At 33.7% G+C, this 20,310-nt stretch overlaps 1 protein-coding gene across 9 annotated transcripts in view; it reads right to left on the reverse strand.

The window, feature by feature from the left end:
* The window catches only part of LOC149780548 (kinesin-like protein KIF28), a 180,740-nt gene that overhangs the window by 130,347 nt on the left and 30,083 nt on the right, over positions 1 to 20,310 (reverse strand). For all 9 annotated transcript variants that reach the window (XM_089937577.1, XM_089937573.1, XM_089937575.1 and 6 more), the window contains exons 7-8: positions 8,106 to 8,184; positions 2,568 to 2,634 (exon numbers count right to left, since the gene is read on the reverse strand). In XM_089937577.1, the coding sequence (XP_089793703.1) occupies positions 2,568 to 2,634; positions 8,106 to 8,184 (146 nt within the window). The remainder of the gene's footprint in view (positions 1 to 2,567; positions 2,635 to 8,105; positions 8,185 to 20,310) is intronic.

Genomic DNA, 20,310 nt, shown 5'->3' on the forward strand with positions numbered 1-20,310 from the left:
TCACAAAATTAATGTGTGCATCAAATTGAACTGGTTTAGAACAGCACATGAAGCACACACACACACACACACATACACACACAGATATATATATATATATATATATATATATATATATATATATATATATATATATATATATATATATATATATATATATATATAACCTTCAGGTGCTTATTCAACTCTTCATTATTGGAGGTCAACATCACACAGAAACCTTTATCAACTGCAACCAAAGACAGAGCAATTTAAAGAAATGCTTTCAAGGCTCTTGTACAGTTCTTTGGAATAAGCTTCCACTGCATGTAAATCTGCAGAATATACTAAACACATATCACAAGTATGTACATGATACTGAGAAAAATACTAATAACTTGTTGAACTTAATTGTTACTACAACTAACTTTTGTATTATGTAAACTGCTGTACTTTTTTCTTAAGAGGGTCATAAAGGAAAATAGTCTTTGAATAAATGAGTCACCTCTATAAATAAAGCATTATTATTATTATTATTATTATTATTATTATTATTATTGAACTGTTGAGATGACCAAAACTTTATATAAATAAAAATGGGCTTTTCATCAGATAATGGTGGGATGTTATGTTATTTTATGTAGTGAACATGACCTAGGTGTCAGGCCATCAGATTTGTATGCTTGGACAAGCTTTCTGTTACATGCAATTACTGAGTAACTCAAAACATGGCAAAGGACAGTATTATTCAGTGATTATGACTGGCAAGTTTTTAACAAGACTTAGTCACAATTTTATCACTCTGTGGTGTTATTTGACTATACATACATGGTGAGAAATTTAAACTATTCCATCTCTCCCTCAATAACTCACACACAACGGGGTCCACAAACATACACCGCACTATAAATGAGGCATAAGTTACCGAGAGACCTCCAAAAATTTAAAGAAATTGCTTTGACATTGAGAAAATGGCGTTAGGGAACTGGGCTGTTTCTTGACTGAATGCTCATTTTACAATCACGTCGGCAATAATTTTTAAAAACGTGCTTTTTCTAATGAAGTTGTTCGTTATTCTGTTTAAATAACACTTATTTTCAAAATGTCCAACATACGAAAGATCGTTCCAACTGGTTTCAACAACCATCATGTGTATGTGAAAAAAATCTGCATATTACATCACTGCTTTTCGTTTTCTTTATGAGCCTGGTTCCCGTACTGGTATTTAATATTAACCTGCCTAATCGGGTGTCTCTGGAGCAGGGAACTAGACTAACTGTTGATACGCCACCAAACAAGATTCCTTTTTTCAAAAACACGTGACATTTATTTCGTGAGACAACTGTCTACATCAAAACTCAATTTTCGTATTGTTGAATTAGTACAATATTGATGTCGTGATTTCATTGGAAGTAATAATGAAATTTATTTCCGGAAGTCAGTTATCAAAACACAGTCGGCACTTAATTAGGTTCTCAGAGAAACGCTCGCGAACATAGCTGTTATGGTAGACTGATAAATTTTACGTTTAATTACATGAGGACACATTGCATTTATGACAAATACACTTAAAAGGAACTAAAAGACAGAACTAGTACACAAATTTCAATTGATAAAAAAATTATTTAATTTGTATTTATTTATTAAAGTACTGCCTCCATTCAGCATGACATTTTCATTGATCGAAATTTCCTTACATATCGTTAACTGCAGTGTACAAGGAATGTTGTTTGGAAAGAAAATGTAAAAAATTGTATGACCTATTTTTAAATTTGATATTTCATAGTGTTGATTTAAATTTCCCGGTCCTATCTACTGTTTTCGACAATAAAATGAGCGATACATCAAAGTTTCTGTTACCAATTTTGATTGTGATTTTCTTCAAGTTCAACAAATAGGGATCAATATTTGGGGTATTTTCTGGTTTAAAAAGTGGGATCCACGCCTAACCCCGCATTATAAGCGGGCTTGCGAGTTATCAGCATGCAAGTTATCAAGGGAGTGGTGTATTGGCTGGATGGTATGGTGGATAAAATCAGATTCGAATGGTGAGTACATGTACACAAACTATTTTTACTCATGTTGCTGATTTCGTATACATAAAAGTAAATATTAAACATGGAACAACAGTTTCAAGAGTTGTTTAATATGGAACATGTTGATATCTAATATACATTGATTTAAGATGGTACTGTGCAAATAAAGCATATTTTGCCTTGTGTTTATTACCACCACCACCACTCACACACACCACCACCCTGCCATTTTTTTGGTGCACACATTTATTTCTTCAACTAACTGGCTTGGTTGGTTATAGCATGGTTTGATACATAACATGGTCTTATTTTATGGATCCAAGCCATCATGCTATATCCAGGTCACCCTGAATATGTGGCAACAGAGTGGTTAATCCTAAATGAAAACCTTGATTTCAGTTTTACTGGTACCAGCTTTCACTTTAATTTTAAACTGTATAGCAGAAGTCATGAACAAACAACAGCTTAATGTCATGGAAACAAGACCTTTACATCCATCAATAGGATTGCTAGGACTTAATTTTATTCCCCCAGTGATTCATAGACTCTTACCTTATCAGGATCTGAGTTTGAGCTCATGGTTTTAAACAATTCATCACAGGTAATAGGCACAATGCCTCTGGAAAAAAAAAATTTGATTTAAAAGAAGCTAATGTACCATATATACTCTCTTATAAGTGAAATTCAACTGCAAACTGCACAGACTGAGATCTGTTATTGTATTATGCACCAACAGATCTGTGTTGATGTTGTTTGTTAGGAGTTAGTAGAACAAACAACATAGATCCTATTCTTCTGATGGCACATTATGCAATGGCAGATTAGGATTTATGTTGACTGCAACTGGACTCGACTTATATGAGTATATATGGTATATGAAAGGCACAGCTAATACACTTTGAAAATGGTGATTTCAACAAGTCATTTTTCTTTGCTTAGTCATAACTTAAAAATATAACATGATTAGGGCAACTTCAGCCTTAAGTAAGTCTCCACATTCTGAAAAAAAGTATATATTCACTGAGCCGGGCTGTACTATAAACCTGACTCAAAACTGATGGACAATGTCAAGAATCATATTATAATGGCACAAAAGTAAATTTAATCTTTCACACTGGAATATTAAAATATGATATATCTTAATATCTGAGCAAATTACCAAATAATAATGAATAAGAGGACCAAGTGGGTCTGAGATCACTCTCTTGAATGACATCCACCTTATGGCAAATGCAAGAGCAGTTGGTCATGAAATCTGGATCAGTAGGATACATTCTGCTGAAATTTCTTTAAATACTGTTGACTGCATATGTTATGAATTTTTTAAGGTTTCTCCAGTTCTTATATCTTCTTTCATTTATCCAATATTAAACGGCCTCTATGCCGGGACACTTTATGTCAAAAGTGGTTTGTCAAATTCTGTTAAATGACTAGTTTTAGTAAAGTCAACCATATTTGGTAGATAGGCATCATTTTGATAAACTCTAAATGCCTTCAAGCTGGAATGCTTTCTGTCAAAATTAGTCAAATTACATCAAGGCACTTTCAGGAATAAGTTATCACAATTTTTTTAAAACTATTTTTAGCAGCAGCAGATATATTTGATGGCAGATTGGCATCATTTGTAAGAATTTTCAACCTCTTCATTTCACAATGCATTCTGTTAAATTTGGTCAAATTCCAATGAGTGGTTTCTGAGAAAAAGTCATTTAAGGATTTCTATTTTTAGTATTGGTGACCATAGTTGATGGTGGATCAGCATCAGTTGTAAGACTTTAAAAGCCTCCATCTGCCATTTTACTTTCTGTCAAATTTGGTCAAATTCTGAAGAGAAGATTTTTTAAAAGAAGTTATTGAACTCTTTGTCTATTTCTAGTAATGGCAGCTATATGTGATTGCAGACTGGCATTAAGTGGAAAATATCTTAAGTCCAGTAAGCCATGATGCTATTGTGAAATTCTGTTAAACAGTTTGTGAGAAGAAGTTAATTAAAGGTCTTTCTATTTTTAGTAACAGTTGCCACATTTGATTGTGGACCATTTGTGAAAACCTTCTGTCAAATTTGGTCAATTTCCATTAAGTGGTATTTGGGATAAAGTAATTTAGAGATTTTTCAATTTTTAATCAAGTTGGCAATGTTTGATGGTGGATCAGAACATTTGAACAAATTTATAAGATCTTCATGCCAGCTTTCTTTTTGTCAAATTTGGTCAAATTCTTGATTAGTTTTTAAGTGAAAGATTTCTTTCTTAAAGGCAGACATATCTGAAGCCATTTGAACAAAATTTCTGTTGAATTAGGTCAAATTCTGTTGAGATGAGTTTTTTTAGAAGTTATTTCAAGGTTTAACAATTTTAGTTATGACAGCCTTATTCAAAACAAACAAAAAACAGATCAACATAAACTGAACAAATCTGAAAACTTGGATGCTAACTTTAATTCTTATGCAAACTGATCAACAACTGTGAATGGAGGACAGACAATGCATAACAAATGATGCACAATTTATTTAACAACCAATCATACCATAAGCTTATTTGGGCTTTATGGCCATGTGAGCTAAAGATTCTTTTACTATGAATTAATTAATTATTGTGGGTGTGGATGTTCAAGGCTTTGTGAAAAAATACAGTTTTTTCAGTACTCATTTCTTTGGATTGGGAAGGGTTCTATTGTTTATACATAGCAATCATTGTTTGTTAGTTCTTCAAATCTGTGGCTCACAACAACCACTGAAAGAAGGTACTTCACTGAAACTAGTACCTCACTGAAACTGGTGATACACATGATAGTAAATCTGCATGATTATAACAGTGTCTTGCTCATGATACTTTTTTCTGATAATCTATTACTTTTCTCCCTCATTGTAACACACTTCATTAAAAGAGATTCTGGATATAACTGGTAGTAATAGAGAGCTCATTACCAAAATGAAACAACTGCATTTGAATTGATTTATCATATCCATGACTATATGGGTTGAAAAACATGAATCTTGCGGTAAAAGTGCTGACTGCACCATGTGTAATGACTAGCCAAGCACATAGTCCTAGAATCAAGGGGAAATCACTAGAATCAAGGGGAAATGACTAGAATCAAGGGGAAATGTACAAAATTATCTTGGCTGATATCCTGAATCAGTTTCTGAGAATCAATCATGATATATACTCAGCTACAGTATCTTCTGTTTCTACCAGCCAGACAAGGTGTACAACAAAATGGTGTTCGTTTATAGAAGGTGACTGATTTAAACAGAGATAAAATATGTGGCTAAACAAAGAACTGCTAGAAAATGGCAAGGTCTGTATTTTTATACTTATAGACCAGTAAAGACTGCTATTAGCTACCAATATGACAACTGATAACCATTCTAGAAGATGGCTAGGTCTATATTGGTATAATAATAAACTAGTAAAGACTGGTATACCTACCAATATGACAACTGATAACCATACTAGAAGATGGCTAACTGTATTGGTATAGTGATAAACCAGTAAAGACTGATATTAGTTATATGATAACTGACAACCATTCTTAATTCTGTCAGGTCAATAAGAAAGTTTAAAATAAAATATAAAAACACTTGCCTGATCATTAAATAGTTTGTTAAATAAAGGGAATATATAAAGAAAACAGCTGTAATTTGTATGAATCAGTGAATCACACACAATAATGACAACAATCAGCTATTAGCTACATATCTTAGCTTCACATCTCTTTGTACAACAAATGGTGTTGATGAGTTCACATATCCTTGGTAAATGCAGCATTTCACTGTAATTTGGCTTACAAAAGACAAAAGAACAACAATCTGTAAACATGGCTAAATAGCACTCAATGTGTATCATCAATATATATAGCATAAGGAAAGTTGTGTATTGTGATATGTATCATCAATAAATATAGTGTATGGGAAGTTGTGTATTGTGATATGTATCATCAATAAATATAGTGTATGGGAAGTTGTGTATTGTGATATGTATCATCAATAAATATAGTGTATGGGAAGTTGTGTATTGTGATATGTATCATCAATAAATATAGTGTATGGGAAGTTGTGTATTGTGATATGTATCATCAATAAACATAGTGTATGGGAAGTTGTGTATTGTGATATGTATCATCAATAAATATAGTGTATGGGAAGTTGTGTATTGTGATATGTATCATCAATAAATATAGTGTATGGGAAGTTGTGTATTGTGATATGTATCATCAATAAATATAGTGTATGGGAAGTTGTGTAATGCAATGTGTCTCATATAGAGAGAGTCTCAGAGAGAGAGAGAGAGAGTGGACAGGAAGTAGTGTACTGTCATATGTATCATTTAAATATCTACATTGTGTATGGGAAGTTGTCTATTGTTATACATTGTGTATGGGAAGTTGTCTATTGTTATACACTGTGTATGGGAAGTTGTCTGTTGTTATACATTGTGTATGGGAAGTTGACAATGTTATACACTGTGTATGGGAAGTTGTCTATTGTTATACATTGTGTATGGGAAGTTGTCTATTGTTATACATTGTGTATGGGAAGTTGCCTATTGTCATACATTGTGTATGGGAAGTTGTCTATTGTTATAAATTGTGTATGGGAAATTGTCTATTGTTATATTATCCCATCAAAAGTGAGCTGACCTATCACTAATTCTGATGTCTAGATAGGACGGGTAGTTGTTGGTGGGAGGTTACGAACAGGTAGGTTGTTTGGAAAATAATTATGAGCCAAAATAATTACAAAAAGTCTAGAAAATTAACTTCACAAAAAAAGAAAAACAAAGGGAAGAACAATGCTGACATTGGTAATGGCAGCTATGATTAGTAATAGTTTAATGTTATATCTTTCATCCACATCTCCAAATCTGAATATGTTGGTCTTTATTAAATATTCATTCTTCTGTTGACTTGGTACAGTGTACAATGAACTATTGTCAGTGGAACAGTTAAGTAAACATCCATAGGTTTAAAGTCACTAGTAGTGCTAAAATTCCTATCAGACAAGAAAACTTCCAATAGTAGTATGGTCAATTACAAACCATGAATGCTGTAAATTAAATTTCTGTCATGGGGTATCTTTTCCGGATTTGGATTCCCTTGATTCATGAACTGAAACATCTACTAGGTTAATTGACTCTATGAGCAACAGTGTATAAAAAATGACATAAATTTAATCCCTAGAGAAACTGAGCTCCCAATAAAGTAAGCACAAATCACGAAACCATGAAAAACAGCTCCCAGTGACCTGTTTTACTCTACTATAAATACTATCTGAGAAAATGACCTAAATGCAAACCCTATGCAAGAGAAACTGACCTCAGACCAAAGGTAAGATCAAATCACCACCCCATGTGAATAATATGTCACTGTGACCTTTATTTTAGTGTTAAATTATTTTCAGTTGCCTTTTTAAATTTAGCTATTGTCTCAGATACCATGTCAACTGTATAATTTGGTACATAACTGAATCCAGAGAAATACTAGTCATATGTCAAAACTATGTCACTGTGACCTGTATCACATGGTTTAGGGATCTGGTGTTACCTCAGTTTCTAAAGTTGATACTAATTCATATCAAGAACTCAATTTATGATCTAAACAATTAAATATAATTTTTTCATGAAAATTTTTGTTTTCTTAATATAAAAATTTAGCCTATTATTTAATACATTTTTGGTATAAAAAGTAATGATTACTCCTTACAGAAAGTCTGCAGTAAATTGAAAACTATCCCATGAGTGGTAAAAATGTTTTTAGTATCTGATTTTACAAAATGAACTGCCATAAAGGGTGACAAAATTCATTCATAAGATATTTCATCCTATATTTGTATGAAAAGTACAAGATTACTGGTACACCAATTTCAGCAGGTACCAATACTTCATGCTCTGTTAAATGTCTGAATCCAGCAAAACCATCAACAACCTCTGGTTTTATTCTCTGGTCCAAAAGAGATTCAAATTAAATGTTTCATTATACTTAAGAACATTATCAATCCATTAAAAATGTAGAACGCCTGATAAAATTATTTCTATGTTCTTGCTAAATAATTTTCCATATTCTTTTAAATTGGTGGTTCCACACACTCACCTGTTTGGACCATATCCCACCATGGAATATGACTTGCCTGACCCAGTCTGTCCGTAGGCAAAGAGAGAACAGTTGTAACCTGAAAAAGAAACAAAGACTTCATATAATTCATGCTTAATCCAAGCCATGGAATGAGACATTTTCCAGCTACCATTTACATGTACTAGGGAAGTCTGTATTTCTCACTCTGTACAAATCTTATAAAAATTTGGTGATTCATATAATACATTAAACCATGTTGATATGACCATCCATTCACGATTACCAATAACAAGATTTTCAAGATGTCTGCCATGGAGTAAATATTGGATAGCACAATGGCAACATTTTCATTTAGGACCAATTAGATGTAATAATAATAATAATAATAAATACTTTATTTTATGAAGTTAACTCATTACAATATGCCATTCTCCCCTGAAGGCCCTCAGGATACATTAAGTATCAAAGCACAAAGTGTATATGCGTGCAATAACAGCAAACTGGAGACCATGTATTTCAATATTTAAACTGACAACTGCCCATCAAGATAATGGTTATACAATTTTCTTTTGAATACATGTAAAGTTTTAAAAAGTCTTTTAGTGAAAACCCCATGTCTGTATGGCTATCCATATAAGAGTAGCAATACAATTTTTTCAAGATTATCACTTTGGTGACCATACTGGATGTCCGATTGGTACCAGTTTTGTCTTGGACCATCTAGACATCAGCTGAAGTCTTTCTGATATGATTATTCATTTAGGATGATAATAGACACTAGGTCACCACTATTTTCATTTATGTGCAATAAGACATCATAAAAAGTCTTTTAAAAGAAATCCTCTCATGGTACGAACATCTTTTATGGAGAAGTAGCTAAAAAAAGATTTTCATGATAGTCAATGGAGTGGCCATATTGACCCCATGCAACACCATTTTAATTTAGGATCAACTAGACCAGGGATGCACAACCCCCAGCCCACAGGCTGGATCAGGCCCATGAACAGGTTTTTTCTGGCCCTCATGGCAAATTAAAACAACACAGAAATCTGGCCAGTGAACAGTAATTATATTAAAGCAATTAGTGTCAAGTGATCTTAGAAAATGCAATCTGGCCCTTGGCAGAAAAAGGTTGTGCACCCCTGAACTAGACCATAAGATGAACTTGTATATGAAGTTTCATGTCAATCTGCCAAGTACATATAGTTTAGGAGTATGAGATAACAAACTTGTGCTAATGGATGGATGGATGACAGACAAAAAACACATTGCAAAATGAATCTAAATATACAAAATGTGTGTGTGTGTGTTTGTGTGTTTGTGTGTGTGTGCAACATTTTCAAACTATTTATTCTGACATGCTATATATTTAGAAAGAAATAAAACATCAAATTGCAAAAAAAAAGACAACAATGAAACAATGCAAAAAAATTTACTTCTTAACATTGTTCTTTGGATGAAATCCAGAAATATATTACCGTATAGTCTGTATATTTGGTCTGACATATTTTGGCAATATGGTGCAGGTAAACAAACTCATTCTAACACAGTACGTGTTTGAATTGCCACCCACCCAACCCCCCAAAAAAAACCTTTGTAATATTTCTTGGTAATTTTAGGTGAAACTGTTAGAAAGTTCTGCATTTTATAGTCAGTTTTCCTTTAGTAGTCAAAATAATAGAAATTTTCCTTCGGTAGTCAAAATAATGGAAATTTTCCTTTAGTAGTCAAAATAATGGAAATTTTCCTTTAGTAGTCAAAATAAAGGAAATTTTCCTTCAGTAGTCAAATTAATGGAAATTTTCCTTTAGTAGTCAAAATAAAGGAAATTTTCCTTCAGTAGTCAAAATAATGGAAATTTTCCTTTAGTAGTCAAAATAAAGGAATTTTTCCTTTAGTGGTCAAAATAAAGGAAATGTTCCTTCAGTAGTCAAAATAATGGAAATTTCCTTCAGCCTCTGAAAGTTATCAACAAACAGTCAAATCTATGTCATACTGTCCAAAAATCTTTCATAACTACAGTGTGCATTTTCATTTAAGATCTTGAACTACAGGTAAGTTTATAAATACTGTCTTCACTTTTCATGCTGCCTTCAAAATGGTTAACAACTTGTGAATAAATGATGCTGAAAAGTCTTGTTCAAATAACATCACAGCAAAGTCCAACAAAAATGACAATGTTGATGATTTGGAAGATACCCAAGTAAGATCATGTAAACTGTTGAAAAAGACTCTACAGCCTTAAACTAAATAACAGAAAAGAGTGAAAACCGACAAATTTTGTAAAATTCAACAAATAAGTTGTTTCCCTAGAACACAAAGTGAAAATTTAAAAAGAACTTACAATAAAATGTGAATTAAATCTAAAATAATCCTAAATGTTCTATCACAAGTCTAACTGTAACAAGTTCCAACTGGATTCCAGTGTTATTCCAATTAAATTCCAATACTGGATGTGTTGATGTGCCTGTAGTCTTGAATGTGATAATGAGACAGTTGCCTAGATTGTGATGATGTGCTAACAGTCTTTTGATGTATCATAATAATATAATCCAAAAATGTTTTTATCTGAATTCACTATTATTCCAAATTCCAGTCCAACAATATTATTAATGAGCATTTTGGATCTCCAGTGAATAATGACTTGAATAAATAAATCCACCCAAATGAAAAGACTGAACACAACAATATGATGTCAAAGAAAGAATGAGTTATTTTTAGATAAACAAGATTATAAACCCATCTACTTGACCTAGATCACAATTACCATTTTCTGGAAATACTCTGGCACTAAATGGAAACTTCCATTCGAGATGTTTCTAGGGTCAGGATCAAGGCTATAAACATGTTTACATCAATAATGATCTGAATATTTAATCTATACTCATACAGAAAATTTTAGCTATGTATTCTACTGTTAACAAAATAAATGTCCTTGGTCAGGTACACCGTGAACTTGATTTTGGATAAGGTCAATTATAAATTACAATAGCATATAACATATAATCATTACGAAAAGCCAACAATTAATACAAATTAAATACACATAACACATTGATTGCAACATTAAAGTAAAAAATTAGAAAAGAGACAAAGAATCTGGGGTACTGGGAAAGAGAGACATAAATGAAACATATTACCTTGGTGAAACAAATATAAAAATGTGACCAGTACGAAGAACAATCAGGCCAAAAACACCCCCTTAAATATGAGTGCTTCCTACTGCACTCGTTTTAAAAGGCTGGTAAGTAGTGTCTTTATTTTTTTGTTTTTTAAAAATATTATATATACTATAATTATCAGTATATGTAATGTTTGTACTTAATACTTCAAATACTGGGGAAAACCAGCTCAATTAGATGCACAAATCAATTTCGGAACTTTCATTTTATTTTTCTTCATTTTTTTTTTGTACCCTGGGCAAAAAAAGTGCTAGAGTCAGCAACAAAAAAAGGGATGGTCAGCCAACCAGAAACAGACATTTTTGGGGGGTCACAAAAAAATTGGTCATATCAGTTAGACAATATTTTCGTTTTAGTTACAAATTACATGTACATTGTATCATGTGGAAACTGACAGAGAAGACTCAAGGTGTTAAAGAAACCCAATTTCTGTATCAATAACATTTTGGTGCCCCACCTTACAATACATATCATGTACCCAATTCCCACTTGAGCAAACTGAAACTAATTCAAAAAAAAAGGAGCCCAGTAGTTCAACATAACTGAAAAAGGCAAGAAACTAATTTTGAAAAGTATTACCAGTACTAACATAATGAATGTACAATAGACTGACTAGACTATCTGAAATAAAACTGATTTGCATAGTATGTGGGAATCATAACCAGGTCAACTTTTGTGTGTTTACTATCAGCATAACAGGTGACCCATAGATGGGATCTCTGCCTTTTGAGAACACACAAAATGTCCTGCTTTCCATAATATAAAATTGTTATAACAAGCTCAACCTCTGGGTGTTCGTTATCAATGGTGATCCATTCACTGGAAATGCCTTTTGAGAACCCACCTTTGTTGTGATTTTGTACAATATTGATAACAAGGTATCATAAACAGGTCAACCACTGGGTGTATATGATCACCATAGCAGATGACACTTCGATTGGAATTCTGCCTTTTGATAACCTAAACTATAAACAAAATAGTGACCTGATAAACATTCGTGACACTGGGTGTCATAAATTAAACCTAAAAACTAGAGTTTTGTCCGCATTTTCTTCTTTAATATACTGTATGATTTCAAACAAACAAGGGAAAAAGGCACATGAATTGTTAAGGTTTTAATCTTTTAATTATCTCATCAGGTTAATAGGGATATATGCTTTCATAACACAACATCTGAACAGTGAATCAATACATTTTAATTTAGGATTTATTGTGACTTAAGATTATGTGAAAACTAGCACTCATGACAAGACAAAGAAAAAACCAAATGTTTGGTTAAATTAGCTCATCAAATATTTTACTGAAAATAAAATTATATATCTGGTTTTGTACATGTGTTAGTGCTATATTTAAAACTTAAAACCTGATTTACCTACTTCCACTGTCTGATATGGCAAATTTGGAACTTTTTTATTTAACATCCCCAACCCAACCACATTGATGCATGACCCAGATGTCACAACCCAAAATCTATTACATATACGGGTCCTTTTGCTGTGACTGCATGTTTAAAGTTCGATAAAAAAAAATATTTGAAAATGTCACTGTAACTATAATTTATGTATGTTTGTCACTTGACAGTCCACCCCAACCCCACCTCTCCAAGGAGGGTCTGAAACATATATGGGTAAGTCTGTGTATCAAGTTCGGTGAACTTCCATCCAGTAGTTTAGACGAAGACAGAGTTTCAGACACATGAATGGGTGGATAGAAATACATGTACCGACACAGAAAGTGGACAACATAATATCTCCCCATGAAGAAGAGGCCCAATGTGCCCTAGAGTCCCATATAAGAGGAAATTAATGCAGACATGAGTCACGGTAACAGGGTTGTTAGCATGCCAAACTTGCAACTGAACAGATGCAGGTTCAAATCCCACCATTGAATCATATCAGGTCAGCAACCATGGTGTGTTTTTTGAGCAAGCAGTTTGTTCCATTTGTCTCATTACTAAATAACCAATTGTGCTGCTGTCATAAAACACCAAATCAAGAACAAAATAAATCACGCCTAAAGCATGGGTATATATAACAATAATGTACATAATTTCTCTAAGTTTTGTAGTGTTTGACAACAGAAATATATTTAGAAAAACCCTTGCTAAAAATATGAAAAGAAATGTCTCAAATTTCATAAGTCTTAAAAATGGTACATTTTTTGGTGAAAATAAAAGACTTTTTGTAAAGAACTAAAAGCCTGGATTAAAAGCATTTTTTTCTACGGGACTCGGACTGAGTTTGGCAAGAGTTGGGACAGTTTCTATGAGACTAGGACTGAGTTTGGCAAGAGTCGGGACAGTTCCTATGGGACTCGGACTGAGTTTGGCAAGAGTCGAGGGGACTTGGACTGAGTTTGGCAAGAGTCAAGGACTTGGACTCATAGTTTGGCAAGAGTCAGGGACTCAGACTGAGTTTGGCAAGATTGGGGGGGGGGGCTCAGACTGAGTTTGGCAATAGCCGGGGGGGACTTGGACTGAGTTTGGCAAGAATCAGGGACAGTTTCCATACTTATCTACAACAAATTGTTTTCTTACTGAAACAAGAGACAGAAAACAAATCTGACAGAATAATGTAAACTCCTGTTTTACTTACAGTATATATAATTACTCTTTCACTCACTACAGGTAAAACTCATTATAATGTGATGCTCGGGGTCAAAAGATAAACATCATGAAATAAGGAGGTTTGCATTAACAAATCTTTGAAAAACTTCCCCACAGAAAATATGCATTGAAATTTCAATGTCATCAGTTTTAACTAACCTCTTGATCATAGATCGTAATATGTTTTAGAAAATTTTGAAAGTTAAGGCAACATTAAACGCAGTGCTGGGACTAAACATCTGCTAGAGATATGAATAAATGGCTTTTCTGAGAGCATGTAGGATGTTAAAAAGACAGGTCACCTTAAATTAAAAAATGGGAGCCATGCTGCCATTGTGTTATAAGTGGAATCGTGTTATAAAGGATTTTACCTGTATTTGGATGATGATGGTTGGGAATTATAAATAATAATAATCATCATCATCATCATCCTCCTGATGGTGTTATTATTATTATTGTTATTGTTATGAATTTATATTGTTATTATTGCTGATCCTTATGACACTGTTGTCATCATTTCACAGATGTTGACATTATCTTTCTCACAACTTCACCCCATCATACATATATTTTTGTATGAAGGCTTTTTTCATATTTTTATCAGAAACATAAAAGAATTTAACATCTCTTTAAAGTTACACTAGCTGAACAAGTGAACCATCAAATTAACCCTGCTATAAAAAAACAAGGCCCAATTATTTAGTCCCATATTTCATACCTGCGATATTTGCAACATTAAACTTTCAATATGCAATCTTATTCTCAAATGAAAATCAATCTATCCCCTGCTGAAATTCAATCCTACTAAACAACAATGATGTACTGATGACTAATATGTTCAATTAATATTGTTTGATAGACACTAGGTGAACATGTTTGCATTTGCAAACTTCTACCTAACAACCTGGTATATAAATAGCCCTTTGTTGACAAGTTAGCGAACCCCACAACAGGTGATTTGTTGTCCCTGGTGACAAGATGGGAGTCTGGAGTAACATATTGATTTGACAGTCCCATATCATGTAAAGCATGATCGTTACCTGATCAACACAATGAAATGGTATGCTTGAACAAATATGAAAGAATTGGCACAACTGGAAAGCTTGTTGAGCTCATGTTGTCACAGAATCCTTAAATTATTCATAGCATTTGGAAAGGTCTAATAGAAATAAGATACTGGAAGTCTTGAGGGTTACAGGTACTTTTATCACAATCACTGAGATGAATTCAAGTCATACAAATCTTTAAATTCACATAATCTATGAAGAAACAAAACAGGAAGCCAAAGTGGGTATGATATCACTCACCTAGGTAGTAGTGCTTAATTGTGAATACAAATTCACACATGAATTGATACTCTGAAACTGTAGCAGAGACAGATAGATAGATAGACAGACAGACAGACAGACAGATAGATAGACAGACAGACAGATAGACAGATAGATAGATAGATAGATAGATAGACAGATAGATAGATAGATAGAGAGTTAATCTGCACATTTAGCATGGATATTGGATCTGTCCTTAAGTGCTGGATTCATAACTTGGAAACCACTGAAATCTATACCAATGAAAGTTGCAGTGGCTATGTAAGGTGTCGGACACATGACTTGAAGTTTGCTGATTTGATCCCCACAATCAAATCAGCCTGGATCCTCATTATTATGTATACATCTAGCTTATAACTGAACCTATCCAACAATACAAGCGTACATCCCAAATCCAATCAAAATATGATCAGACATATGGCCTCTAGAATTTTCAAATCTCAGCCAATCAGACAAAAGATAGCCTCATTCAAATGGGTGGTCTCTAATGTTTACATGTGCAGCCTATCAGATCTAATACATAACAGATCGGATGCATGACCAGTTCAGACATGTGAATGATAGATTGTTCCCAAGCCCAGCTAATCAAATGCAAGATCACCTCATTGAAATGTGACTGATAGATTGTTCCCAAGCCCAGCTGATCAAATGCAAGATCACCTCATTGAAATGTGACTGATAGATTGTTCACAAGCCCAGCTAATCAAATGCAAGATCACCTCACTGAAATGTGACTGATAGATTGTTCCCAAACCCAGCTAATCAAATGCAAGATCACCTCATTGAAATGTGACTGATAGATTGTTCCCAAGCCCAGCTAATCAAATGCAAGATCACCTCATTGAAATCTGAAAGATGTTGCTCAGAACATAACTCATCTGAGGTGTGTGTATGTGTCTTTGGATTTTTAACATAGCTTTAACAATCTGATCAGTCATATTGCTAGTGATGTCTAGCACTGGTGCATCATGCCACAGGCATGTAGCATGACGTCCCACCCAGTTACATTATCCTGACACCAGGCAGATCTGTCCTAACACTAACCTCATATCTTACAGATAGTAAACCGGACTAAAATATTTTACATTAACCGCCCAACCACCCCCCAGTAAAGGTGCGAAAGTCATGTAAATCTCATTCAGATAACCAAATCTTTATTCAAAGGCATTGGTCATTAACATAAATAATTATTTCAAAGGTAAGCATTGTTTTATTTACATGCTGTAAAAGCTCATGTATTACTGATAATGTCCTAATGAGAGATTCTCACCAAGTTTTTACACTACCAAAGTGAGTATACATCATTTGTCTTATACAGTTAATACCCAATGCCTAGGTTGAAGTTTTCATTTATCTCGTAATAATCAGTTTTAATAATTGGAGCTCAGGTTGTCAGATTCTTACTCAAAAGACCCCTGACTTGATCTGACTACAATGATCATGAACATAACAATTTAATGAGCTCTTTACGCTGAACTAATGTCAACTTTTTATTATCTGTTGTTTAGATAGGCACTTTTCAACAAGGTCAGACTGGCACTCATCTTTACCTGTTGTTTAGATAGGCACTTTTCAACAGGGTTAGACTGGTACTCATCTTTAAATAAGGATTTTATCTCACACCACAAAAGTGATGTTAACTGTACTGTACATGTGATTTTAATATAAATGTCCTTGACATATGTTCAAGATTATCATTAAATTTCATTCACGATAAGTTTCAATCAAGCCACTGAAAATCTAACAGGTTTATTATATAACTCTTCCAAATGATTTGATCTGACAGATTTGTTAACTTGTAACCCTGTAAAACTTTATTAGGTGTTAAATCTAACTCTTTTGCAGATAATTTCATGAATTTTATTATCTTAGAGGCTAACATATCCAAACAATCCAATACCTTTCTTTCAACTACCAGAAACCTTCACTAAACTTGATGAATACAGTCTTCTTGTGGACCTCAGAAATGTTCCATGCAATTAAAACAAATATATTGATGATATTATGCGGCATGGGGTATCTTTAATTATATCAAGAGGTCAACATTGTCCTACCAAAAGAATATGGATATACAAGTAAGAAACAAAAACAATTGCAGTACAGTAATGACACTGACCAAGCAAGGCACATAAAAGAGATAATGTTAGAACTGTAAGTCTTTTCTGATGTCTTCCATACCTAATTAATCCCTCATTAAGAACAGGTAAATTTCCAAATATATGACCAAAAAACATGAGTTTCAACCATTTTAAAGAATGTAGGTAGTAAATCATATCCAGGTCACTACTGCCCAATATCTGTGCCACCACTTTTAAAAGTTTGAGAGTGTAAGGTTCACTCTCGGCTTTATCCCTTTTTAACATTTCATGATCTCTTCTCTTCTGTCCAATCTAGTCATGCCAATTTTTTTAAATGTGTTTCCTATTGCACTGGTTTTAAATTAGGGTAGGTCGGTAGAGTTGTCTTAAAAAACAAATCATTGTAATATATATTATAATGATTAGTAAAATACTAAGCACTTGAAGTACTGGGCAAAACTAGCTCAACACAAATCAATTTTGGGAAAATTATATACCTTGAGGGAAAAAAGTGCAAGGGTCGGCAGCGGAAAACAGGACAGTCAACCAACCAGAAACACACATATATTTTGTTTGCCTTATAGAGACCTGGACTACTTAGACTAAATGAATATCTTTAACAAATTTAAGAACTTGATGGTTGGATTGGTTTCAATGAAACCTTGTCCACTGTTATCACTCCACTCTTGCAAAAACAGTATGGCATTAAGGACACTGAATTGCTGTGATTTTGTTTACATCTGTTGAACAAAAAGCAGCCTGACGTGATTAATTGTAAACATACTAACTTGAAGATCATCAATGCACATTTGTTCTGGATGAATCCAGTCTGGGACCGCTTTTGTTTATCATTTACATAAATACTAAGATCATCAACACACCTATGTTCCGGGTGAATATAGTCTGGGACTTCTTTTTCATGTAAATGCTCTACCTGTCTGCAAATCACAAAGGAGTCTATCTCATATTGTATCACAGACTCATCTACATATAATGATCGTTGATAATCTTTGTCCATGTAAACAGATTTAAGGGAATATTAAAGTTATATGACACCTTGACTTAATTATTTTTCATTCTTTACAACTATTCTGAATATTCCATATCTCCAATATATTGCAATATTTTTCACAACATAATGTCCTGACAAGTACCAGAATGAGGTCATGCTCTTTTGACCTTATTTTTCACCAAATTACAACTTTCAAGCTACTAAAAGTCAAAATATTTGGAGCACATGGTTGCTAGCAAAAACTGTCCTTAAGAAGAACTACAACGCTTTATCAGACACTGGTTACTAGAAACAGGTGGACTGGAAATTCTGAAGGTCAGCAGAAATGTACAATGGAGATCTCTGGTTTGATCAGACTGAATGAATTGGATGAAATATGTAGATAACGGACAGCTACTTTTTTATCATGTTTCTTATTTTATAACCATGTACCATGTACCATGTACATGTACTTCAGAAAATGAAACTGCATTGAGCTCACTAAATCACAATGATCAGGCGGTGGCCAAGTGGTCTAAGGTACTCACCTTTAGATATCACTCACACATCTCTCCTCTGTAAGTGTGGGTTCGAGTCTCAGACTTGGTGAACACAGATATGTAAGAAATCTTACCAGTAGCTTCCAATGGGTCGTTGGTTCTTCCCAGGGTATTCCTGGGTTCTTCCTCCACCAAAAACATGTATACTGGCTACCATGTATAGCCTGTCATATGCTGAAAAATATCGAGCAACCCAAGAAGAAAAAAATTTGCAACAACAATAACGGTACATATATGCACATGCTCTCTCTGTCTTTTGCACACAGTTTGGATCAAGTTCAACAAATCTTAAATCATTAGCACAACTGTTTTTCCACAAAACTGACTGGACATTAAGTGCTCAAATTTTACATATTTAAAAAGAAGTGACCTAAATCGATTGAGTGCATACTATACCTTTAGCCTGGATTTTTAATGTCTTGGCTTTCGTGACTAAATAATTTATTCTGTCTTTATTCCATCTATCAATTGGCATATATACATTATATATATAATTCACCCATGATCATAACCTGTACAGTCATTATTATAATTGATCATGGGTCTTCATAAATATAGACATAAATGTTTTATGATATATTCATATCTTTATTGCTATATACAATTAATCTGTGATGAATACATATAATATTTTTAAAAAGAATTATGATTTAAGAATAAAATACATGTACTGAATCTGACCCTAACAACTGGTTCCTTCACAGACCTGTTATGATAGACCACCTGTCTTGTGACCACTTTTTGTAGGCAGAAGGGGTTTTCTCTCAAGGAGATTTTATTGTATTTTCATGAAATTCAGAATTGCACAACTTTGACCAAACTAGGATCTAGGTGCTAATTACAGGCTGTAAATCAGTTACACCCAAGGATCGTTCAAAATCCAGAAACTAGGTTCCCACAAAGGTCATTTTAATTCCTAGCGAACCAATTCTGTGACTGAATAATTGGGATCCCTGGTACAATCGTGAAATCTTGACAGGGTTCCCTTATCCTTCTTAGATCCTACAGGTAGTAGAAGTTTAAGATCCCAGTGTGTGTGTGTGTGATGTGGGTGGTGTGGGTGGGTGGGTGGGAGATTGGGATTTTGAATGCAAGTTTAACAATTTTTCAGTCATATCGCTATGATGTCTGCAGCATCATGTCCCACCCAGTCAAATTATCCAGTCACACCAGACCAATCAGTAATAGCACTAATCCCTTAATGCTGAGCACCAACCAAGGCAGCTGCTATTTTTTTTAAGTCTATCAGGGCTCAAACCCACGACCTCCTGCATCTGAGGTGGATGCTCTAACCACTAGGCCACCAGAGTGGTCTAAGATCCGAGTAAACTTTATCAATGTATTCCTTTTTTCGATGTCCCTTTTTATACAATTATTTTTAAGTGACTTATAATACTGTGCTCCCTCACTATAAAGATCATAAGTAACAGTACATCCTCACAAGAATGCACATCAGTAACAAAAGCCCTCACAATAATG

The sequence above is a fragment of the Sinohyriopsis cumingii genome, chromosome 16 (assembly GCF_028554795.1).
Source record: "Sinohyriopsis cumingii isolate HCF-2022 chromosome 16, ASM2855479v2, whole genome shotgun sequence".
Classification (NCBI taxonomy): domain Eukaryota; kingdom Metazoa; phylum Mollusca; class Bivalvia; order Unionida; family Unionidae; genus Sinohyriopsis; species Sinohyriopsis cumingii.